We start from the raw sequence: 18,726 nt of genomic DNA on the forward strand, positions 1-18,726 counted from the left end.
AGATATATACCAACTAATGGGCAATAAATAGAAATGTAAAACAACATTAGGTTTTCATAAAAAAGACATACTTTTAAACTTTTTACAAAAACACTCGGAGTATCTGTAACAAAATGACAAATTCGTAGATAATTTGTATTTTTCCTAACTATACAAACCTTAGCTATTTACATTGGGTAATTACTTCGGCGTAGCTGAATGACGAGCCAAAAGAATTTTAACGAGGGTTTACTACCCCACCGCTAGTTAGCGGGGGGTAGGGAGGGGTAGCTTGCTTCCCCCCCCCCCCCCCACACACACACACTAGTGAGTGCTTCACTTTGCTTAGAGGTAGGACTTATCCCGGGGGACAGGGCTGACGGGCAAATATGTGTAAATAGCTAAGGTTTGTATAGTTAGGAAAAATACAAATTATCTACGAATTTGTCATTTGTTCCGTAACTGAAATACAAACCACGCTATTTACATGGGGTGACTCAACCCTTAGGAAGGGTGGTAAGTCCCTGCCATACTGGCTTTTGTCTTCGCCCGAGGACTCAATATTTGAGTGTGTAAGTACTCAAGGAATAAGGAGTCCCTGCGCCTCGCTAGCATTGCTGTTAAACTGCTGCGGCCTACATAAGCTGTGTGTGAAGGTGAAGAGCGTGACTCGTCCTAGGAATTTGACCTAGAGTTCTTCAGGTGGAATTCTAGGCTAGGACTCTCCCAATACCACCTCATCAGGGTATGGGGACATGACAGTATTACTCTTAATACTAGGAACACAAGGAAGCATGGTTTACCTGCAGTGGTTTGAGGTCAGCTATGCAAAGAACCCAGGATGCTGCTATCTCTAAGGAAGGAACGGTTGAAGAAAAAAATAAGGGCCAGACAAATCTTTTCATTCACGTAGACTAAGACCGGGTAACAATGCCCTCAACCTTCTGCTACCTGTCCATTAAGGAGCCTGAGGTTAGACCAGCTATTGTGTATCCATCACAGGGCCGATAGAGAACGTATCAAGCCTCCTGTGTGTCACGTCTTGCAGGTAGTGGGCTGTGAAGGTCATCTGACGCCTCCACCCGTTTGTAGAACCTGCGTCACTGAGAAGCTCTTCTTGAAGGTCAGGGACGTTTCTGCGCCCCCTTATATCATGGGCTCTAAGGCGACATGACGGAGGAGGGTCAGGATTCAGGGACAGATGGATCACTCTATGAATCCATGTGAAGATTGGTATTCTTGGTGACCCTCCTCTTGTTCTCCCAGTGCTCACAAACAAAGCTTACACTTGAGGACGAAAGCAGCCGTTCTTTGAGATATAACCTCAGACTCCTCACTGGACACAGTAGGAGATGGTCTGGGTCATCTGTTACAGAACGAAGACTCGAAATCCAGAAAGTGTCGAATCGAGGATCCGGCACTCTCGGATTCTGTGTCTTACCTCCCCTCATCCCCTTGCATGGGCGATGTCATACGAGAGACCATGAAGTTCACTGACTCGCTTGGCCGAGACCAAAGCTAGCAGGAACACTGCCTTTCGAGCTAGGTGTTGATTTGAAGCCTGGCGATATGGTTCGTAGGGAGGCCTCCTAAGAGGCCTGAGAATTCGAACCAATCGCTCTGGAGGAGGTCTCCCTTCTGACTGAGGGCAGGTAAGATCGTATCTTCGTATGAGTAGGGAAAATTTCAGCGAGGAAGGAATGTCCGCTCCTTTGAGCCTGAGGGCTAGCCTTAAGGCTGAGCGATAGCCTTTCATTGCCGAGACTGAAAGGCGCATTCTTTCCGCAAATAAACGAAGAACTTCGCTCTTGCTGGAACAGTGGTATCGAGTGAAGAGATACTCCTTCACGATTCCAACCACAAAAAACACTCGCCACTTTGCCTGGTAGGCCCCTGTGGATGACCTGCGCAGGTGTCCAGACATCCCGTTCGCAACTTGTTGCAACAATCCTCTCTTAGTGAGGGGATGCTGGATAGTCTTCCAGGCGGTAAGTCAAAGCGAAGCTACGGCTTTGAGGGAGCTGTTGGCATGTGGTTGTTTGCTTGTGTCGCAGAGGGGGTTCTCCCAGAAGTTCCGTTAGGAGTTGCGGAAGGTCCGGATACCATTCCGCAAGATGCCACAGCATAGCTATAAAGGGTCATCGAGCGATTGACCGATATTCTGGTCTTGTTGAGCACCCTCCTCATCAGACAGAACGGGGAAAAAAAAGCGCACACATTGGTGCTGTCCCACCGTTGTTGGAAGGCATCTTGTCAGAGTGCTTTGGGATCTGGGCCTGGGGGTAATACAGCGGGCGCTTGAAGTTCAGCGCTGTAGCGAACCGATCCACAGTCAGATAACCCCACAAAGTCAGGACTTTGTTGGCTACTGGATGATCCAAGGACCACTCGATACCCATTATCTGAGATGCTCTGCTCCGACTGTCGGTGAGCACATTCCCTTTGTCTGGAATGAGCGAGTCGATAGAGGGATCGAGTGGGCTTCGGGCTATCTCAGTATCTCTACTTAGAGATGGGATAGCCGCTTTGAAAAGGTACCTCCTTGCTTGTAGATGTAAGCCACTACTGTGGTGTTGTCGCTCATAACCCCTCAGAGTGATCCGCTAGATCTTTATTGGCACTGATGAAGGGCCGGGAAGAGCGGCCTTCATCACTAGCAGATTTATATGGAGGCACTTTTCCGATTCTGACCACAGGCCTGAGGCCCTATGGTACCGAACGTGGTCCCCCCCACCCCCGTTCCTTTGAGGTGTCTGAAAATAGCCTCCAATTCAGGGAAAGGAACGAGGAGATCTATTCTTTCCCGTAGGATGCCCAGAGACCCCAGCCAGATGACAGGCCACGAAGTTGCCTGCATGGCACACTTCGCTACATTCTCCTGGCCTAGGATCTCAGTAGGAGAATAGGACACGTGTCGGTTGGAGAGTCTCTTTGGAGGGACTCCCCCAGTGAGTTCTTCCACAGAATGGTGAACCGTAAGGCCCAAACAAGTCTCCTCTAGGATCTCGAAATACCTCCTCTGATGGACTCGAGGAGGAGGGATGAGCTTGTTATCGGCGCTGGATCTGTTGGAGGAGGCGCGCTCAGAGAGCTGGCCTTCAACCTTGTCTCTGGCACTCTTCATCCCTTGTGACCAGGGCAAAGCTGCACTGGCCCTAGAGGGTTTCCGGGTGCCCTAGACTTGGTCCAAGACCGAGTCCTTACCCTCACTAGGAGGGGCCTCTGGGTTTGGAAACCTGTTGAGGTTCCTCCTGGGGGTCAGAACTTGCCAGCCCGCGTGTTCTGACTCTTGGTGTTCTCCTCCTGATGAGCTAGCAGCAAAGTCTCTCGTCCCCAGTGCTCTTCCTGGGGGAATTTGTGGACATTCTCCGAGGGTCTAGCTGGTTCCTGTCTGATCCTTGCTGAAGACTTAGAAACAGTCTTCGAGTCCTTCGGTTCCCTCCTGGGAGGGATACAGGACTCCAGTAACGATGGATGCAGGCTCTTCTCTACCCCTGTGGGAAGACCTCTCAGGAAGAGGCGGAGTTTCCCCCCATGGTGTGATGGGGGAACGGACCGGCTCGTCCGACTCCCCCAAGGATAGGTATTCCTCATCCGCAGTGGAGGGGGAGAAAGTCTGGGGTAAAGAAAGAGCCTTGCGCAAGGATTGCGAGGGGACAGTTTAGCCCCTGGGGAAGTCACCCTGGAGGGGACTCCCCTCTTCCTCTTCAGGAGGGGAGGGAGCTGCCCCTGATATGTGACAGAGGTCAGCGAGGACAGGCTTCATAGCCTGCATAAGAGCTCTGACTATGGTCCCAAACCAGGGTTGCTGGCTGACAGTTGAGCTGTCAGACACTCCCTCTGGAGGGAAGGGGATCGTTGGATCCCTTTGAGGAGTTGACAAACGAGGGTTCGCCTGAACTAAGCTGAAACAAAAAGGGGCCTTGGACCTGTCTGGAAACCTCCCCTCCTCCGGCGAGGGCGCTGTTCTGCGCCTGCTGGGAGGGGAACGGGACGATGACCTGACCGCCTGAAGCCCCATAAAATTTTGTGCGTGATCGCGCTTGCGATCGGGGCGCAGATCAAGCTGGTGGTAGCGCGATGATTCCTGGAAGGGATCGTGCGCAGCAGGATTTTTGTGCTCGCGGGCGTGTGAGATGATGGCGTGAGCACGCGTAGGAGATGGCGCGAGCGCGGGTGCACGTAGGAGATGGTTGAAGGTTGGATGGGCGCAGTCAATTGATCGCGTGTGCAATCTGATGCAAGACTGTTGGGCGCGAGAGTGCAGTAGCGCGAGTTATCGCGTTGGCGAGCAGGTGAGCGCTGCGAAGTCTGCACAGGCATCTTACCCTGAGGAGCTCGTGGGTGCGCTGGGCACGCAGGAGACTTAATACTCCAAGGAGTGGTCAGTATGAGACCTCTCCCGCGAATGGGGGAGGTGCCCTTCGTAGAAGAGACTTGGAGACCCCGCAGGCTGAACCACTGGTGAGAGCCTGCGATCTCTCAGGAGAAAAACCCCAACGATGTGCGCCGCAATCGGATTCGGGCGTACAGGTGTGCGCTGTTGCAATGGGCGCGCAACTGGAACATCGCGCGCAACCGGCAAATTGCACACACCCGGAACCTTGTGCGCAACTGGAAGCGTGCGTACAGGACTGCGCAATTTGGATGGAGAGTCCAGAGGTACCTGTGAGCGCCCGTGCGCTAACTCAGGCACATCCTGGACTGCGCGCTGAATTGTAGAAGCGCGCTGGGGCGTTGGTGAGCGCGTGCGCGCTATATCAGAAAGAAGGGCACGCAAATTAAAGAAATGCTCGAGCGCGCGCAGGCGTGTGGGCGCGCCAAATGCGCGTGGGAAACCATTGGTGCCCGCGCGTGGAAAAATATAGGAGCGCGGGCACGCCAAATGCGCAGGTGTGATCGTCGGCGTTGTGCGCATAAGAAGATTGTCGGCGCTAGCGCATGTGCGAGTGCGTAAATGCACGCGTGCGCTTGTGCTCCAGTTTGAGGGATCAGCTGACAGGTCGAACAGGAACTGGGATATGTCCCTAAAGGGAGAGCATCCCCTGAAGAAGACCAAGGCAGGTCTGCTTCAGCACAGAGCCGACGATCAACACTGGAAGTACTGCGCAGGTAAGCGCTGGCGCGCTAAATCAGGAACTGCTGGTGGGCGCTGGCGCGCAGTGTGGGGGCGCAGGGGAACCCTGGCGCATAACAGGAACAGGTGCGCACACACGTGCAGGTGAGCGCTGAGGCGCTAAGACTGGAATAGCAGCAGCATGAGGGGGCGCAGGTTAAACCTGGAGCTGAAGGATTAGAGGCGCAGTTTGCGCTCAAGTCCCTTAAGCGCAAAGGCAGGTTTAGTCGTGGGGGCCCACAGCGCGTCAGCAGCCAGGAAGAGGGGAGGCGGCAGGACAGCAGGTCTTGACTAAGGGAACGAGAGACCAAAAGGCCTAACGTAGCCTGAGTTGCGAGACCCCGAAGGATCAGCGCAACGAGAAACCGAAGTTTCCCTGTCACTAAACACCGAAGTGTAGGAGTGACCAAAGTTACGAGAGCCCAAGGGTTCTGCGTAACTAATGTTACGAGACCCCGCAGGGTCAGCGTAACGAGAAACCGAAGTTTCCCAGTCACTAAACACCGAAGTGTAGGAGTGACTAAAGTTACGAGAGCCCAAGGGTTCTGCGTAACTAAAGTTACAAGACCCCGAAGGGTCAGCGTAACAAGAAACCGAAGTTTCCCTGTCACTAAACACAGAGGTGTTAATGACTGAACAGCAAGCTGTTCTAATCAGGAAAAATCCTACGAAGAGGAGTCTCTATGGGTGGCCTCTCTTGCGAACGAGAGAGGTAAACACTTCGTAGAAGAGACTGGTGATGGTGTCCCTAAGGGCCGTTGGATCAGCAAGCTGACCTTATCAGGAACAATCCTCCGGAGAGGAGTCTCTATGAGTGTCCTCTCTCGCGAACGAGAGAGGTGACACTTCATAGAAGAGACCTATAACGAGCAATCCTCCGAAGAGGAGCCCTTGAGAGTGGCCTCCCTCGTGAAGGAGAGAGGTCACAAAACTGACTTGTAGCTGCTCTGCCCCTTGAGCATAGCTACAGAAGCGACTGCTTAGCCCCAAGAGCAGTCACATCAAGTTCCATGGGCCGGCCTTGCAACCGCTCAGCCCCTTGAGCATGGTTACAAGAGAGGTCGCTCAGCACTAAGAGCATAACCGCCTAAGGACCAGGAAACCCCAGACACTGGTAATGGCGCCCTTAAGGGCCGTGGGGTCAGCAAGCTGACCTGTAAGGAGCCATCCTCCGAAGAGGAGTCCTTATGAGTGGCCTCCCTCGCGAACGAGAGAGGTCACAAGACAGATCCTGCAGCTGCTCAGCCCCTTGAACATAGCTACAGAAGCGACCGCTCAGCCCCAAGAGCATAGTCGCTTGAAGTTCCATGGTCCGGCCTTGCAACCGCCCATCCCCTTGAGCATGGTTACAAGGGCGGTCGCTCAGCCCAAAGAGCATAACCGCCTAAGGACCAGGAAAAAGGTAAGAGGGGAAGTTAACTAACTACCCTTGGAGGCGAACCTCCTTATCGTTCTAGGATGAACTGAAGAGCTGATAGTTGTCACGGGAGAACTTCTAAGAGAAGGGAACGCCCATGACGACGTCCTAGAGAGGCGGCAGCGACAGCAGACTCCCCAGGCATAAACAGGACAGCTCTGCTTCGTTGGCACACTTCAGTCAAACGAAGAAACTGCATAGTTAACTGGGAAAATAAATTTAAATAATTATTATACAGAAATTCCCCCGGGTGGAACTCCGAAGAGTAACCCCGAGGGAAAGTAAAACATAAGAACAAAAGTTAGGTATGCGCCCTCCTCCCCACTGGCACTCGCAGGAGAAGGGGGAGGGCGGAGAACTTTAACAAAAAAAGAATTATAACAACTATAATTATGTAACTGACTTTGAATGTTCCCAAAGTAAGAATCACACCCCCGAAGGGGAGCGTTCCCAGAAGCTGACCAGTTAAAAACACAATTAGATTTCATAAAAATAATTGAGACAAAAAAAAACGGAATAGCAACTCAGCCCGCAACGGGAAAGAAGCTTCCGAGTAGTAGTAGGTAGTAGTAGTAAGAGGTGAACGACCTCGAGAAGAGAGACCGCCCTCCATGAAAAGCAACCGTGGTGGCCTATAAGTAGAAAGGCCCCGCACCAAGAAGTGAAACGGCGGTGGCCTAGCGCTATGCCATGGTTTCACTCTTCGTTGTCGAACACTATACACACCGCAAAAACACTGAAAAGAAAACTTACTATATTCTATACACAAAAATATATATAAACACCAAGAATGTTTATATATATTAACCCTTTTACCCCCAAAGGACGTACTGGTACGTTTCACAAAAGCCATCCCTTTACCCCCATGGACGTACTGGTACGTCCTTGCAAAAAAATGCTATAAAAATTTTTCTTTTCATATTTTTGATAATTTTTTGAGAAACTTCAGGCATTTTCCAAGAGAATGAGACCAACCTGACCTCTTTATGACAAAAATTAAGGCTGTTAGAGCAATTTAAAAAAAGTATACTGCAAAATGTGCTGGGAAAAAAATAACCCCCTGGGGGTTAAGGGTTGGAAATTTCCAAATAGCCTGGGGGTAAAAGGGTTAAGTATAAGAAAAAGTAAGAAAAAGACAAAAGCATTAATGGCTGTCAAGCGAGGATGGGAGCAGACACGTCCGCTCGCCATCCGAGCCAAAAGTAAAGTGAAGCACTCACTAGTGTGAGTGAGGGGGGGGGGGGTTGCAAACTACCCCCCGCTAGCTAGCGGTGGGGTAGTAAACCCTCGTTAAAATTCTTATGGCTCGTCATTCAGCTACGCCGAAGTAATTACCCCATGTAAATAGCGTGGTTTGTATTTCAGTTACGGAACAAATCTATTTTGGCTTATGTGTGTAAATAGAAATCCTATTTTCATATAATGGGAGTGAGTCAGCAGTCTTCAAAATCTCAAGTAACAAACCTTTTTGAATGGCAGGAAAGAACGAAGCTGTAACTCCTTAACACAGACCTAGAGAAAAGTGGAATTGGGAAGTGGAGTTTCCATATATAACCCTTCTACCACAAGATGGTATTAACAGTAAATTGTCAAACTCAAAGAAATTTAGGGATGTAAAGCTAGGATATCAAACTTAACCTGAAAATCTTGTTAAAAGTGAAAGATAATATAAAGCATCCTTTCAATCTTCTTTCGAAATATGAGAAGAGGTAGAAGTAGAAGGCCACAACAGGTATAAATAGAAGGTCATGGACATGCCATTCCTTGTGACCTATTATGCTAAAAGAGATAAATGGTGAAACAAGGGTTAAACCAAATCTCTAGTCAATTCTCTTTTGATACTCTGCTGAAAATGTTATATAGCTCTCACCAATGGGGATTGAAGTCCATTTATAAGTGAAAAAAATACCACTTTCATCAATTTATAAAAAAAAAAAAATTGGTGAATTATCATGAGTCAAATTTAATGATGATAACCTTCATAACCTGTGACCATGGAAAATTAGACTAACAATGTAAACAGATGGCTAAGTGTCAAAGACAATCCAGGAAATGAGACTCCACTGGTTTGGTCACGTAATGAGGAAAGACCAGGAGTGTGTTTGGAGGAGGTTGTTGGAAATGGATGTTCCCGGTAGGAGGAGGAAAGGGAGACCAAAAAGAGAAGGTGGATGGAGTGTGTAACAGTGGATATGGAGGAGAAAGATCTCAGAGTGGAGAACATCAAAGACAAGAAATTGGGAACCGTTTTCAAAAAATAGCAACCTTGCATAGAGGGAAAATCTTTAATCGAAATAGAATTATGGATAACAACAGATGAAGTTCTCTTATAGTTGTGAAGGTAAAACTCTATCAAAAGGATTGACATTCCTATCAGTGTTACTGGGCCACACACTAAAATACCTTAAGGCTTATGACTAGAAAATATAAGAGAACAAATTGCAAAAGCTGCAAACAAATATCATAAATAAAGTATTACACTACACAAGTAAAACCCAATCAAGTAAAAAAGAATTCAGTAAATAACAGTCTAAGAAAGCTAGTATCACTCACGTTTGGTTAGCATCTTCGTCACAACTTCACCGGGCGTTTCGTTTGTAGAATCACTACGTTCTCTTTTCCGTTTTGGAGTGTCGACGCACTCCAGTAATTTAGCATATTGAAGGGCACAGTTCTTAGTAGAATACCAGTCTGGAGGTCTGCTGTGCTCTGTCGTTAACATTTTAATATTACGCCTGACCGCAACCCTATAGTAAAAAGTCAGTTAAATTATAAAACATCAAAAGTACAATTCACCTAACAGATCTTAAGTTGAATAAAAAATATAATTCCTTTTCAAAATATCAATCAAACGTTTATTGTGAACTATATGACATGTGTTATTTGTAGCCTTCACAATACTTTGCAATATACATTTAAGAAAAAGTATGCACATTTATTCACATGATGAAATTTTCACACAGGTATATACTGTAGTAGGATTGTAAATTGAGCTTCTTTGCAAAAACCATAACAAAATAAAATTTCCAAATTGTAAACATTGATAATAAATGAAATGATGTTAGAAGTGAAATTTACAGATCCATTTACTGCACCTATCGATTATTTACACTAATGTACATTTAGGAAAAATACAAATTACTTTCAAATTTGGAAGCAATTTGTATTTTTCCTAAATATACAAACCTAAGTTCTTCACACAGGAGATAGATAACAGCGTAAGCTGGAACACCGCCATAAAAATTGTTAACAAGGTGTCAATAACCAGCCCGGTTGTTACTGGTGGGTAGCGGGGAAACACCGGCCCCCACTCCCTTCACTCACAACAACCCCACTTTGATTACAGATAGGACTTCCAGGGGTAGATGATAGCAGGTAAGATTTGTGTAAAGAACTCAAGACTGTATACAGTAGTTAGGAAAAATACAAATTACTTGAAAATTTGTCATTTGTTCCAATACAAATAAAAACCCTCACTACTTACATAGGAGACTCGCCCCACTGTGGGAGAAAGTCCTCACTCCAACTGGCTGGAAATTTAATACCCACATCACTACATCTGATCATCCTGACACACAATCATGCCAGAGGGTCAACAGCCTGTGCAAAGGTGGGAAGCGAGTGTAAAACACCAACGTGACACAGTCTAGGCAAAATATAAGTATTAGAGTTTCAAATACTGTATAGAAATGGTTTACCCATAGCCAATCTTCCCCTCGTAAGAAGAATGGCGATGCAAGAATAAATATCACCAGATATAATAGCTAAGCAGCTAAATGGGGCTAACCTGGAGTATAATTGAGATCTAGCTGACAGGGAAGATGGATGCAGTGCCCCATGAGAAGGGATGATGAAGTAAAAAGGATGTCATTCTTTCCATACATCCCAGACTAAAACAGTAACCTCAGTCCTTGACCAACTGCTAATAGTCATGTGAGGGAGCAACGGTAGCTATACCACTTACTGAGCAGCCACCACAGGGCCTAGAGAGAACGTATCTTGGCACTGGTGTGTTACGTCTTCCAGGTAGTGATCTCTGAAGGTGGTTTGGCAACTACATACACCTGCCTCTAGTACCTGCATCACAGAAATGTTGTTTCTGAATGACAGGGATGTGTTTACGCCACTGACATCATAAGCTCTGGATTACACCCTTCCATTTGGAAGGGGAGGGATTAATGGCCCAGTCAATGACCAGCTTACTCAAAGAAGAGAAGGTGGTCTTGGTAATCTTTTTTACCCTGCCTGTACTGGCAAACAATTTTTCTATAAGGGTGAGCTCGTCTTATGCATATGAGATAGTGCCTTAGCGCTCTCATAGGACACAAAAGCCGCTGATCAGGATCATCGGTTATTTCTCGAACTCAAAATCTGAAAAGATGTTAATCTAGGGTACAAGACCACTGAATAGTCAGTCTTCATAACAAACTCAGGGACAAAGTTGAACAAAACCTTCACCAATCTCCTAAGGCAAGATTTATCTGACGTTCCAAGGAGAGCAAATTTACTCAAATCTCTGCATGAGCATAGAGAACTCTGCCAAAGAGGAAATATCAACTCCTTTTCATCCAAAGCCCTAAGGTTAAGCGATAGCCTTTTACCGTCGAGACAGAAGTTTTCCTCAAGGAGGTAAAGTAAAAATTTGTTGATTAAAAGGATAGCGGCTCTCAGAGGAGTGATACCCCTTCCACAACAACCACAAAAGATCACACACTTCACCTAGTAGAATGAGGATGATGACTTCCTGAGATATACAGTCATCTATTTCGCCACAAACTATGAAAACCCTCTCCGAGCGAGATGGTGGTATGTGCAGTTGACCTTTCTTTTGATGCATTGGTGAAGAGCATCAAAGAAGAGGGAGGAGAAAGAAGGTCTAAGCCCCTGAGAAGGTTGTTATCGAGAATCCAGACTCAGGTTTTTCTTCTGCTCAGTCCCCAACAAGAATGAAAATTTTGTTATGTTTCCTGGAAGTGGACTTTTAGGTCACCAGGCGTTCCAATGAGGCCAGGTGATCTAATATTTGCTGCACTGTTGAGGTGGCAGAAAGTCTCGCTGAAGGAATAGTTGCACTTCTGTGAATCTTGCAATTCTGTCCTGCAATGGGAAGACTTTTGCTTGAATGGCATTTATCCTTATCGCCAGGAATACCATGACCTGATTTGGGTATCTCGATGGAGAAGGGTTTCCACTAAGTCTGCCAAGATCAGACAGACTTTTAGATAATGGAAACAAATGCCGTTGACATGGGCCCAGGCCGAGACTAAAGCAAACACTTGTGAATACTTGAGGGGCTGTTGACAATCCAAAGCACAGCACCATGAAATGGTACACCTTGTTGTGCAATACGAATCGGAGGTATTTTCAACAGGATGGATGGACCAGGATCCGCAAGTATGCATCCTTTGGGTCCAATGAGATCATGAAGTCTTTTGGTCTTACCGCCAACATGACTGTGGCTGTGATCGTCATCTTGAAAGGAGCCTGTTTGATAAATTCATTCAGAGCTGAGAGACTGATGACTGGTCTCCAGCCTCCAGATGCCTTATCTACAAGAAAGAGTCACCTGTAAAAGCCTGGGGACCCAACGAGAACCTCTTGAAGAAAGCCCTTCTAACATGGACTGGATTTCTGCCTAAAAGGCTATATCTTTCACCAATCTCAAGGGGGTCAAATCAGGGGAGGAGGAGAGCTGGTGAATGGGGCAAGGACGTAACTCGAGCAGAGGACACTAATTGTACAGAGTTTGGCCCTGTGACACTGCCATCTCTGCCACCTGACTCTCACCCCCCCCCCCTTGCTTCTCTTGCCTTTAGCTTGCTGATTATAAGTAAAAATATAAGAACATTACGTGAAAGGGAATATTATAATTTTTTTTTAAATCTGACACCAGGACACAGTGTGGGAGGAAAAAATCATGATAAATGACTTATTTGAAAGATTAAAAAACAGTGGCTGAAAAAGGGAAACAGTGATGTAAGGAACTGGAATGAATTTCGGTTTTCATAAAAACTAAAAAATATTTATTTGTAAATGAAACAAAAAAACTGTTAGGAATACATTAACATTGTTTTGTCAATCAAAATAATCAATTAAAGGCAAAATTAGCATCCCTTTACACTCAAGCCTAACAAAACAAACAAGATAAACAAAAGAAATGACCACTTCAGAATAGTCTTACTGCACATTGTACAAGCAAGAGAAAAACGGTATTTTTATTATAAAATAAATTTTTAAATATACAGTACTTACCTGGTAGTTACATATATATAGCTTAAATCTCGCGTTTCGACGCGGCACGACAGAAAATTCAAATTCGTGGCGATCGCCGCCATGACAGTAGGTGGTCATACATGAGCGCCATCACTCGTAGGTTATCAGAACCATCCCCTACATTCTTCAGAAATTCTATGTCTCTGTTTTCAGGAGGAGGAGGACGGAGGGCCCTTTATATATGTAACTACCAGGTAAGTATATTTAAAAATTTATTTTATAATAAAAATACCATTTTTAAATATGTAACTTCCCTGGTAGTTACATATATATAGCTGATTCACACCATTGGTGGTGGGTTGAAAACCTCATCCCATTGGGAATTCGTATAATTATTAATAACTACAAATAGTAGTACCAACAATCTGGTTCTAACCTGATAAGGAAGCTGGCTTCACAATGATACTGCCTCATTTCGCCTACATTCCTTAAGAGACTCCGCGATCTACTCAGGGGGCTGTAAAAGTCTCTTGGGGCTGCCACAAGGTCCTCGAACTTAGAGTGGCTAGACCACCACCCTTGCAACCCTGGAATAGCAAAGGATACTGATTCTGACCACCTAAATTTTTTTTTTTTTTTATAACTAGCTTGAGTTGCATCCCAGACTGACGGAAGGGTGCGACAACCTTCACAGACAACATGTGAACACATTAAAACTAATTTGATTTGCATCCCAGATTGACGGAAGGCTGCGACAACCTTCACAGACAACCTGTGAACACATTAAAACTAACTTGACTTGCACCCCAGACTGACGGAAGGCTGCGACAACCTCACAGACAACCTGTGAACACAAGTACAAGAGAAAAGGCAAGAGTATATATCAAGTTATCGGGAAGAGGCAGTAGACCCTTCTCTAACTACGAAGCCGGAGATAACGTACGGACCCAAGGAACAGCAATCCTCATACTGGGTCTGGACATCTTTGAGATAGCAGTCTGTGAAGATTGATTTACTTTGTCAGAAAGTAGGCTCCAAAATTGACTTCATTTTATTGTGTTTGTAAGTCATAGAAACTGCTACAGCTCTAACCTCGTGTGGTTTTACCTTAAGGATAGGGAAAACTTCTTACTCACAATCCTGGAGAGTTTCCCTTATTAAATTGTTGATGAAAAAAGCCAGGGTATTCTTTGATAAAGGCAAAGAGGGCTTTTTAACTGAGCATCAGAGGCTGTCTGTCTCGTCTTTGAAAAGAAAGCCTAGCTGAAGGGAGCAAATTGCATTGTCTCCATTAAAGCCTATCTTCTTGCTGATGGCTTTTAACTCTCCTAATCTTTTGACTGTAGCCAATGAAATTAGATAAAGTCTTCTTGGTAAGATACTTTCAAGACGCCTTGTCCAACTATACAAACCTACTTGAGGTTAAAAAGGCCAGGACTATATCCAGGTTCCACGAGGAGGTTGGATTGTCCTTCCTCTTAGTCGTCTCAAAAGATCTAATGAGATCTGAGAGATCCTTGTTACCTGACACGCCAATGTGTCGGTTACGAAAGACGGATGTTAGTATGCTGCGGTAACCCTTGATGAAAGGCACAGCTAGCTCCTCTCTTGTACGCAGATACAACAGAAAACTCTGCTATATTGGCTATAGAGGTATTGGTAGAGGAAAGTCTATTATTCCTGTACCACACTCTAAATATGTCCCACTCGGAATAGTAAACCCTAATAGTGGTAATGATCTGGGGGTAGCTACCAGCCACTCAATCATCTCCGCAACCCAATGTCTCATGGGCCAAAAAGGAGCTATCAAGGTCATGCGGACATTAGGCAAATCCTTGAATCTTTTCAGGACTCTGTCCAGGATCTTGAATGGAGGAAAAGCGTACACGTTTAGACCTTCCCAGTTCAGAAGAAAAGCGTCCGCTGCGACTGCTTCCTGGTCTGGTACTGGAGAGCAAAATACCGGCAACCTTTATGTCATTTGTGAGGTGAAGAGGTCTATCAAGTGTTAACCCCACAACATCCAAAGGTTGGTGCACACCTCGTGATATAGGGTCCATTCTGCAGTAAGAACTTGCCTTCTTCTGCTGAGCAAATCCGTCTTGACGTTTTTCTCCCCTTCTATGAAGTGAGTAATCAGGGCTTGGTGAACGGTCACTAGCTCTTTGATATTTATGTGTCATTTCCTCTGAGACTCTATCCACAGATCCCTGTCGAGAATCGTATGCGTCAAACAGGGACGAAATCGACCTCTCTAGTTCAGACAGACCAGATATTTGAAGCGCGCCGTGTGCGCGAACTAAACCATGTGCTGATTGCTGCGAGGGATCGTCAACCGTAGCCGGGTGACCACCAGGGGAAAGTCCTTGCGACATTTCCGGAGTGCCTTGAGCATGATCTGAACCGATTATCATCCCCAGAAAAATGAAATTCTGAGAGGGTGTTAGTTAAGATTTGGCCAGGTTACCATGAGACCTAACTGTTGCGTTAAAGGCATTATCCTTTGAAGAGCCTCCAGACACTTTACTTTTGATTCTGCTCTGAGTGGTCAGTCGTCCAGGTACAAAGAAAATCCTTACTCCCTTTATGAGAGCCAGGGAGCCACGTTGGACATCACCCGGGTAAAAAACGTACTTGTACAATGAACTGACGCCCAGAACAGGTTTTCACCCCCCCCCCCCCCCCCCGAGCTTTTCGGAACTAGGAAAAGTATGTTGTAAAAACCCCTCCGAGGAGGTGTCCTATACATTTCTATGACTGATTTCGACAGCATAAAGCTCACTTTTTCTTAAAAGAGCTGCTGCTTTGTTTCCTGAGTGGACTGTTGTCAACTCTAAGGGTATCGACGACATGGGAGGCATAACACGTCTCACTTTTTGATTCGGTTTGTTTTCTTGAGAATCTGCGAGTTTGACCTCCAGTTGCAATCCTCTGAGTTGCCCTTGAAGGGGCTCTCCCACGAAAGAGCTGACGAGTGGGAAGAGCCTTCTTTTGTATCCTTGCTAAAAAGCTAGCTGGGGGGACTTATTTAGTAGTCCTAGAGAAAAAATCTTGCGCAGCCTGTTAATCTCCGAACAAGGGACAAACCTAAAGATAAGGAACAACACATAGTCCTCTTTTTAAGAACTCCTGCCGTGAAAAAGGGCAGAAAGTTCGATGGGGCCATCCCACCCGGCCTTATCCAGACAGGCAATCAGATGCATCTGAGCCTCGTTCTGCGAGAGTTCCGAGAGTCCAGTCCGTAAGGCTGAAGACTTCTATCGTCTAAAAGTTTCCTTCAGCCGATGGTCCATTTCAAAATTGGACCACATAAACTTCGATCTGCTCATGGTTGACCTGAGTGAGGAGTCAGCAAGTCTGGAGAAGTCTCCCTGGGAGGACATCACCCGGGGGCAGGAACTCCCAAACCAAGAACTTCCCCCAGACGAATACTGCAAACTAGATCTGGAAGCCAGTCGAGTTTGAGGAAAAGAAAAAGGAGGCCTTCCCTAGATCCTTTCTCTTAGACGTCCATTGGTTGAGGGTTGAGAAAACTCTCTTAACTGATCTAGCCAGGACCATATTCTTGAAGGAGGATGTTTTCGGGGTCTGCCCTTCAAAAACTGAGAGGCCGGGCTCTGAAGAAAAGGTTGAGAAAAAATCTTCTGGATACTGAGATGTTAACACTGTCAAGTTTTTTTTTTTTTTTTTCTAAATCAGGTGTCTGTAATGAATCTTGAGATTTGTCTTCCAATTCGGCTAATGGAACATCGATTCCCTGATTAGAATGAGTAGGAGACAAAACCGCGTAATCCTGTCGGTTATTATCTTTCAAAAAATAATTTACCTTATCCTGAAGAAATCTCATGAAGGATATCGTCCAGTTGCGAAGAAGCATCATGTTTATGTACTGTAAGTCTCGAGGGAGGGACAGGTTCCAGTGCTTCCAGCATAAGATCATCATTCTGTAAGGAAGCATCAACATCTGTAAACCCATGCGAGGGAAAATCTTGATCGCGTGCGTCCAGCATGTTGTATGTCAACAGCGTGACGCGAGGGAGCATTAATTGCACGTTCAGAAAATCGCGAAGGAGAGATAAAAAACTTGTCTATCCTGTTGCGAGGACAAGTCCCGACTATATGAGTCCATCATGGGTCCAGATTGAGACTTGTATGTTTCCATGAGAGGAATCAGAATAATGCATGCGTTCCGAATGCCGTGAGTCTGCCGCGAACCGTGAGGAAGCGTTAGTATCGCGTCCAGTCAATCGCAAAGAAGAGATAACTGTTTGTCTTTGTCTATAGTGACGTGGGACAAAACCTGACTGCATGCGTCCAGCATATGTCTAGACTGCCGCATGCGTCCACTTTGCCGTGAGTTTCAGACTGCTGCATGCGTCCAGATTGCCGTGAGCGAACAGCGTGTCGCATGAGTCTCGCCTGAGCGATAGTCATGCGTTCCGCAGATCGCGAAGGCGAGACAATTGCTTGCCTATAGTGACGTGGAGACAAAACCTGACTGCATGCGTCCAGCATATGTACAGACTGACGCATGCGTCCAAGGTTGCCGTGCGTCCACTTTGCCGTGAGCTTCTGGCATGCGTCCACTTTGCTGTGACTGTTCAGAATGCCGTGAGCTGTGCGTCCACTTTGTCGTTTGCCGCAACGCGAGCTGATCACTGCGAGCGTTGCTGAGTATCGGAGAAATACGCTGTCCGATAATATCGGATTACCGTTTTCTTGGTCTATTGCTGTCCTTAGATTCTTTTAGACGCGATTTTTTCTGCCCGAGAATCGTAAGCGTCCAACAGAGACGAAATCGACTTCTTTAATTCAGAAAAATCAGATACATGATGAGCGCCGTGTGTGCTAACTGAACGATGTACTGATCGCTGTGAGGTAATGACAACTGTCGATACTTCCAGCGCGCCTTGATCCCGATCTGTATCGATTGTTGTGAGGGATCGTCAACAGTATTAGGGTGGACACCAGGGGAAAGTCCTTGTGACATTTCCCAAACTGGGGGAGGGGAAGAAGCGTGTACAGACATAAACTGAGCACCTTTCACCTCCGACGAACTATGCGTCTTACGTGACTGTTTCGGTGCTGACACGTCGACTTCGTCCGCACTGCAGGATGGTTTATTAGGAAACATACGTCTCTTGTGTGAATTTGGCGGTTTTGTGTCGTCCAACGAAGTCGCAGACATTTTAACCTCGCCTTTCCTGTGGCGAGGGGGAGCGATCTGGGGATCGTCAACATGATCGCTCGAGGGGACGTCCGTTCGCTAATCAAGGTCTGACATATCCTTTGGCCTTTCGACATTCCTTCTTCCAGGGGTTGGGGAGCATGGAAGAGGTCCCGGGCTGGGATTATGACGGACACGAACGGACGCACCCTCCACTGCACTGACATTGAACACTAGCACTTTTAATTATTTCACATTAGATCTTAATAGACCTTTCCGTTGCGAGAGATTATACTCTTTCGTCAAGGGCTAGAAAGAAAATACAATAGAATATAGGATTAATATTAGTATTCTCAAAATTGAAATATAAAATAACGATACAATACAAATAATTGTGAAAACAAAAAACGATTGTCAAGATTACGTATCGTAGAATGACTGCATTGCGTCATTATATGTGCCATTGAACACTAGCACTTTAAACTATTTCACATTAGATCATAATAGACCTGTCCGTTGCAAGAGAATTATTCTCTTTAGCCAAGGGCCAGAATGAAAATACAACAGGATATATGAATAATATTAGTATTCTCAAAAGCGAAATATTTAATAACGATACAAATATTGTGAAACAAAAACGATCGTTTAATATCTGACATCTCCCTTAGTAATACTACGAGCGTAAAATGACTGTACGCTCGAGAAAAACTCTAAATTGAAAATTGACTAAGGGAAATATACTAATAGGACAAATATATACAGACAGTCCCCAGCTTACGAACACAATAGGGACCGAGAGTCTGTTCGTAAGTCGTATTGTTCGTAAGTCGTTAG

General features: G+C 46.0%; 1 protein-coding gene across 1 annotated transcript in view; it reads right to left on the minus strand.

The window, feature by feature from the left end:
* The window catches only part of LOC137621022 (bromodomain-containing protein 8-like), a 192,191-nt gene that overhangs the window by 150,061 nt on the left and 23,404 nt on the right, over positions 1–18,726 (minus strand). Inside the window, exon 3 of the mRNA XM_068351461.1 lies at positions 9,066–9,259. Coding sequence (XP_068207562.1) covers positions 9,066–9,259 — 194 coding nt within the window. The remainder of the gene's footprint in view (positions 1–9,065; positions 9,260–18,726) is intronic.

Source organism: Palaemon carinicauda, chromosome 27 (assembly GCF_036898095.1).
Source record: "Palaemon carinicauda isolate YSFRI2023 chromosome 27, ASM3689809v2, whole genome shotgun sequence".
Taxonomy (NCBI): Eukaryota; Metazoa; Arthropoda; class Malacostraca; order Decapoda; family Palaemonidae; genus Palaemon; species Palaemon carinicauda.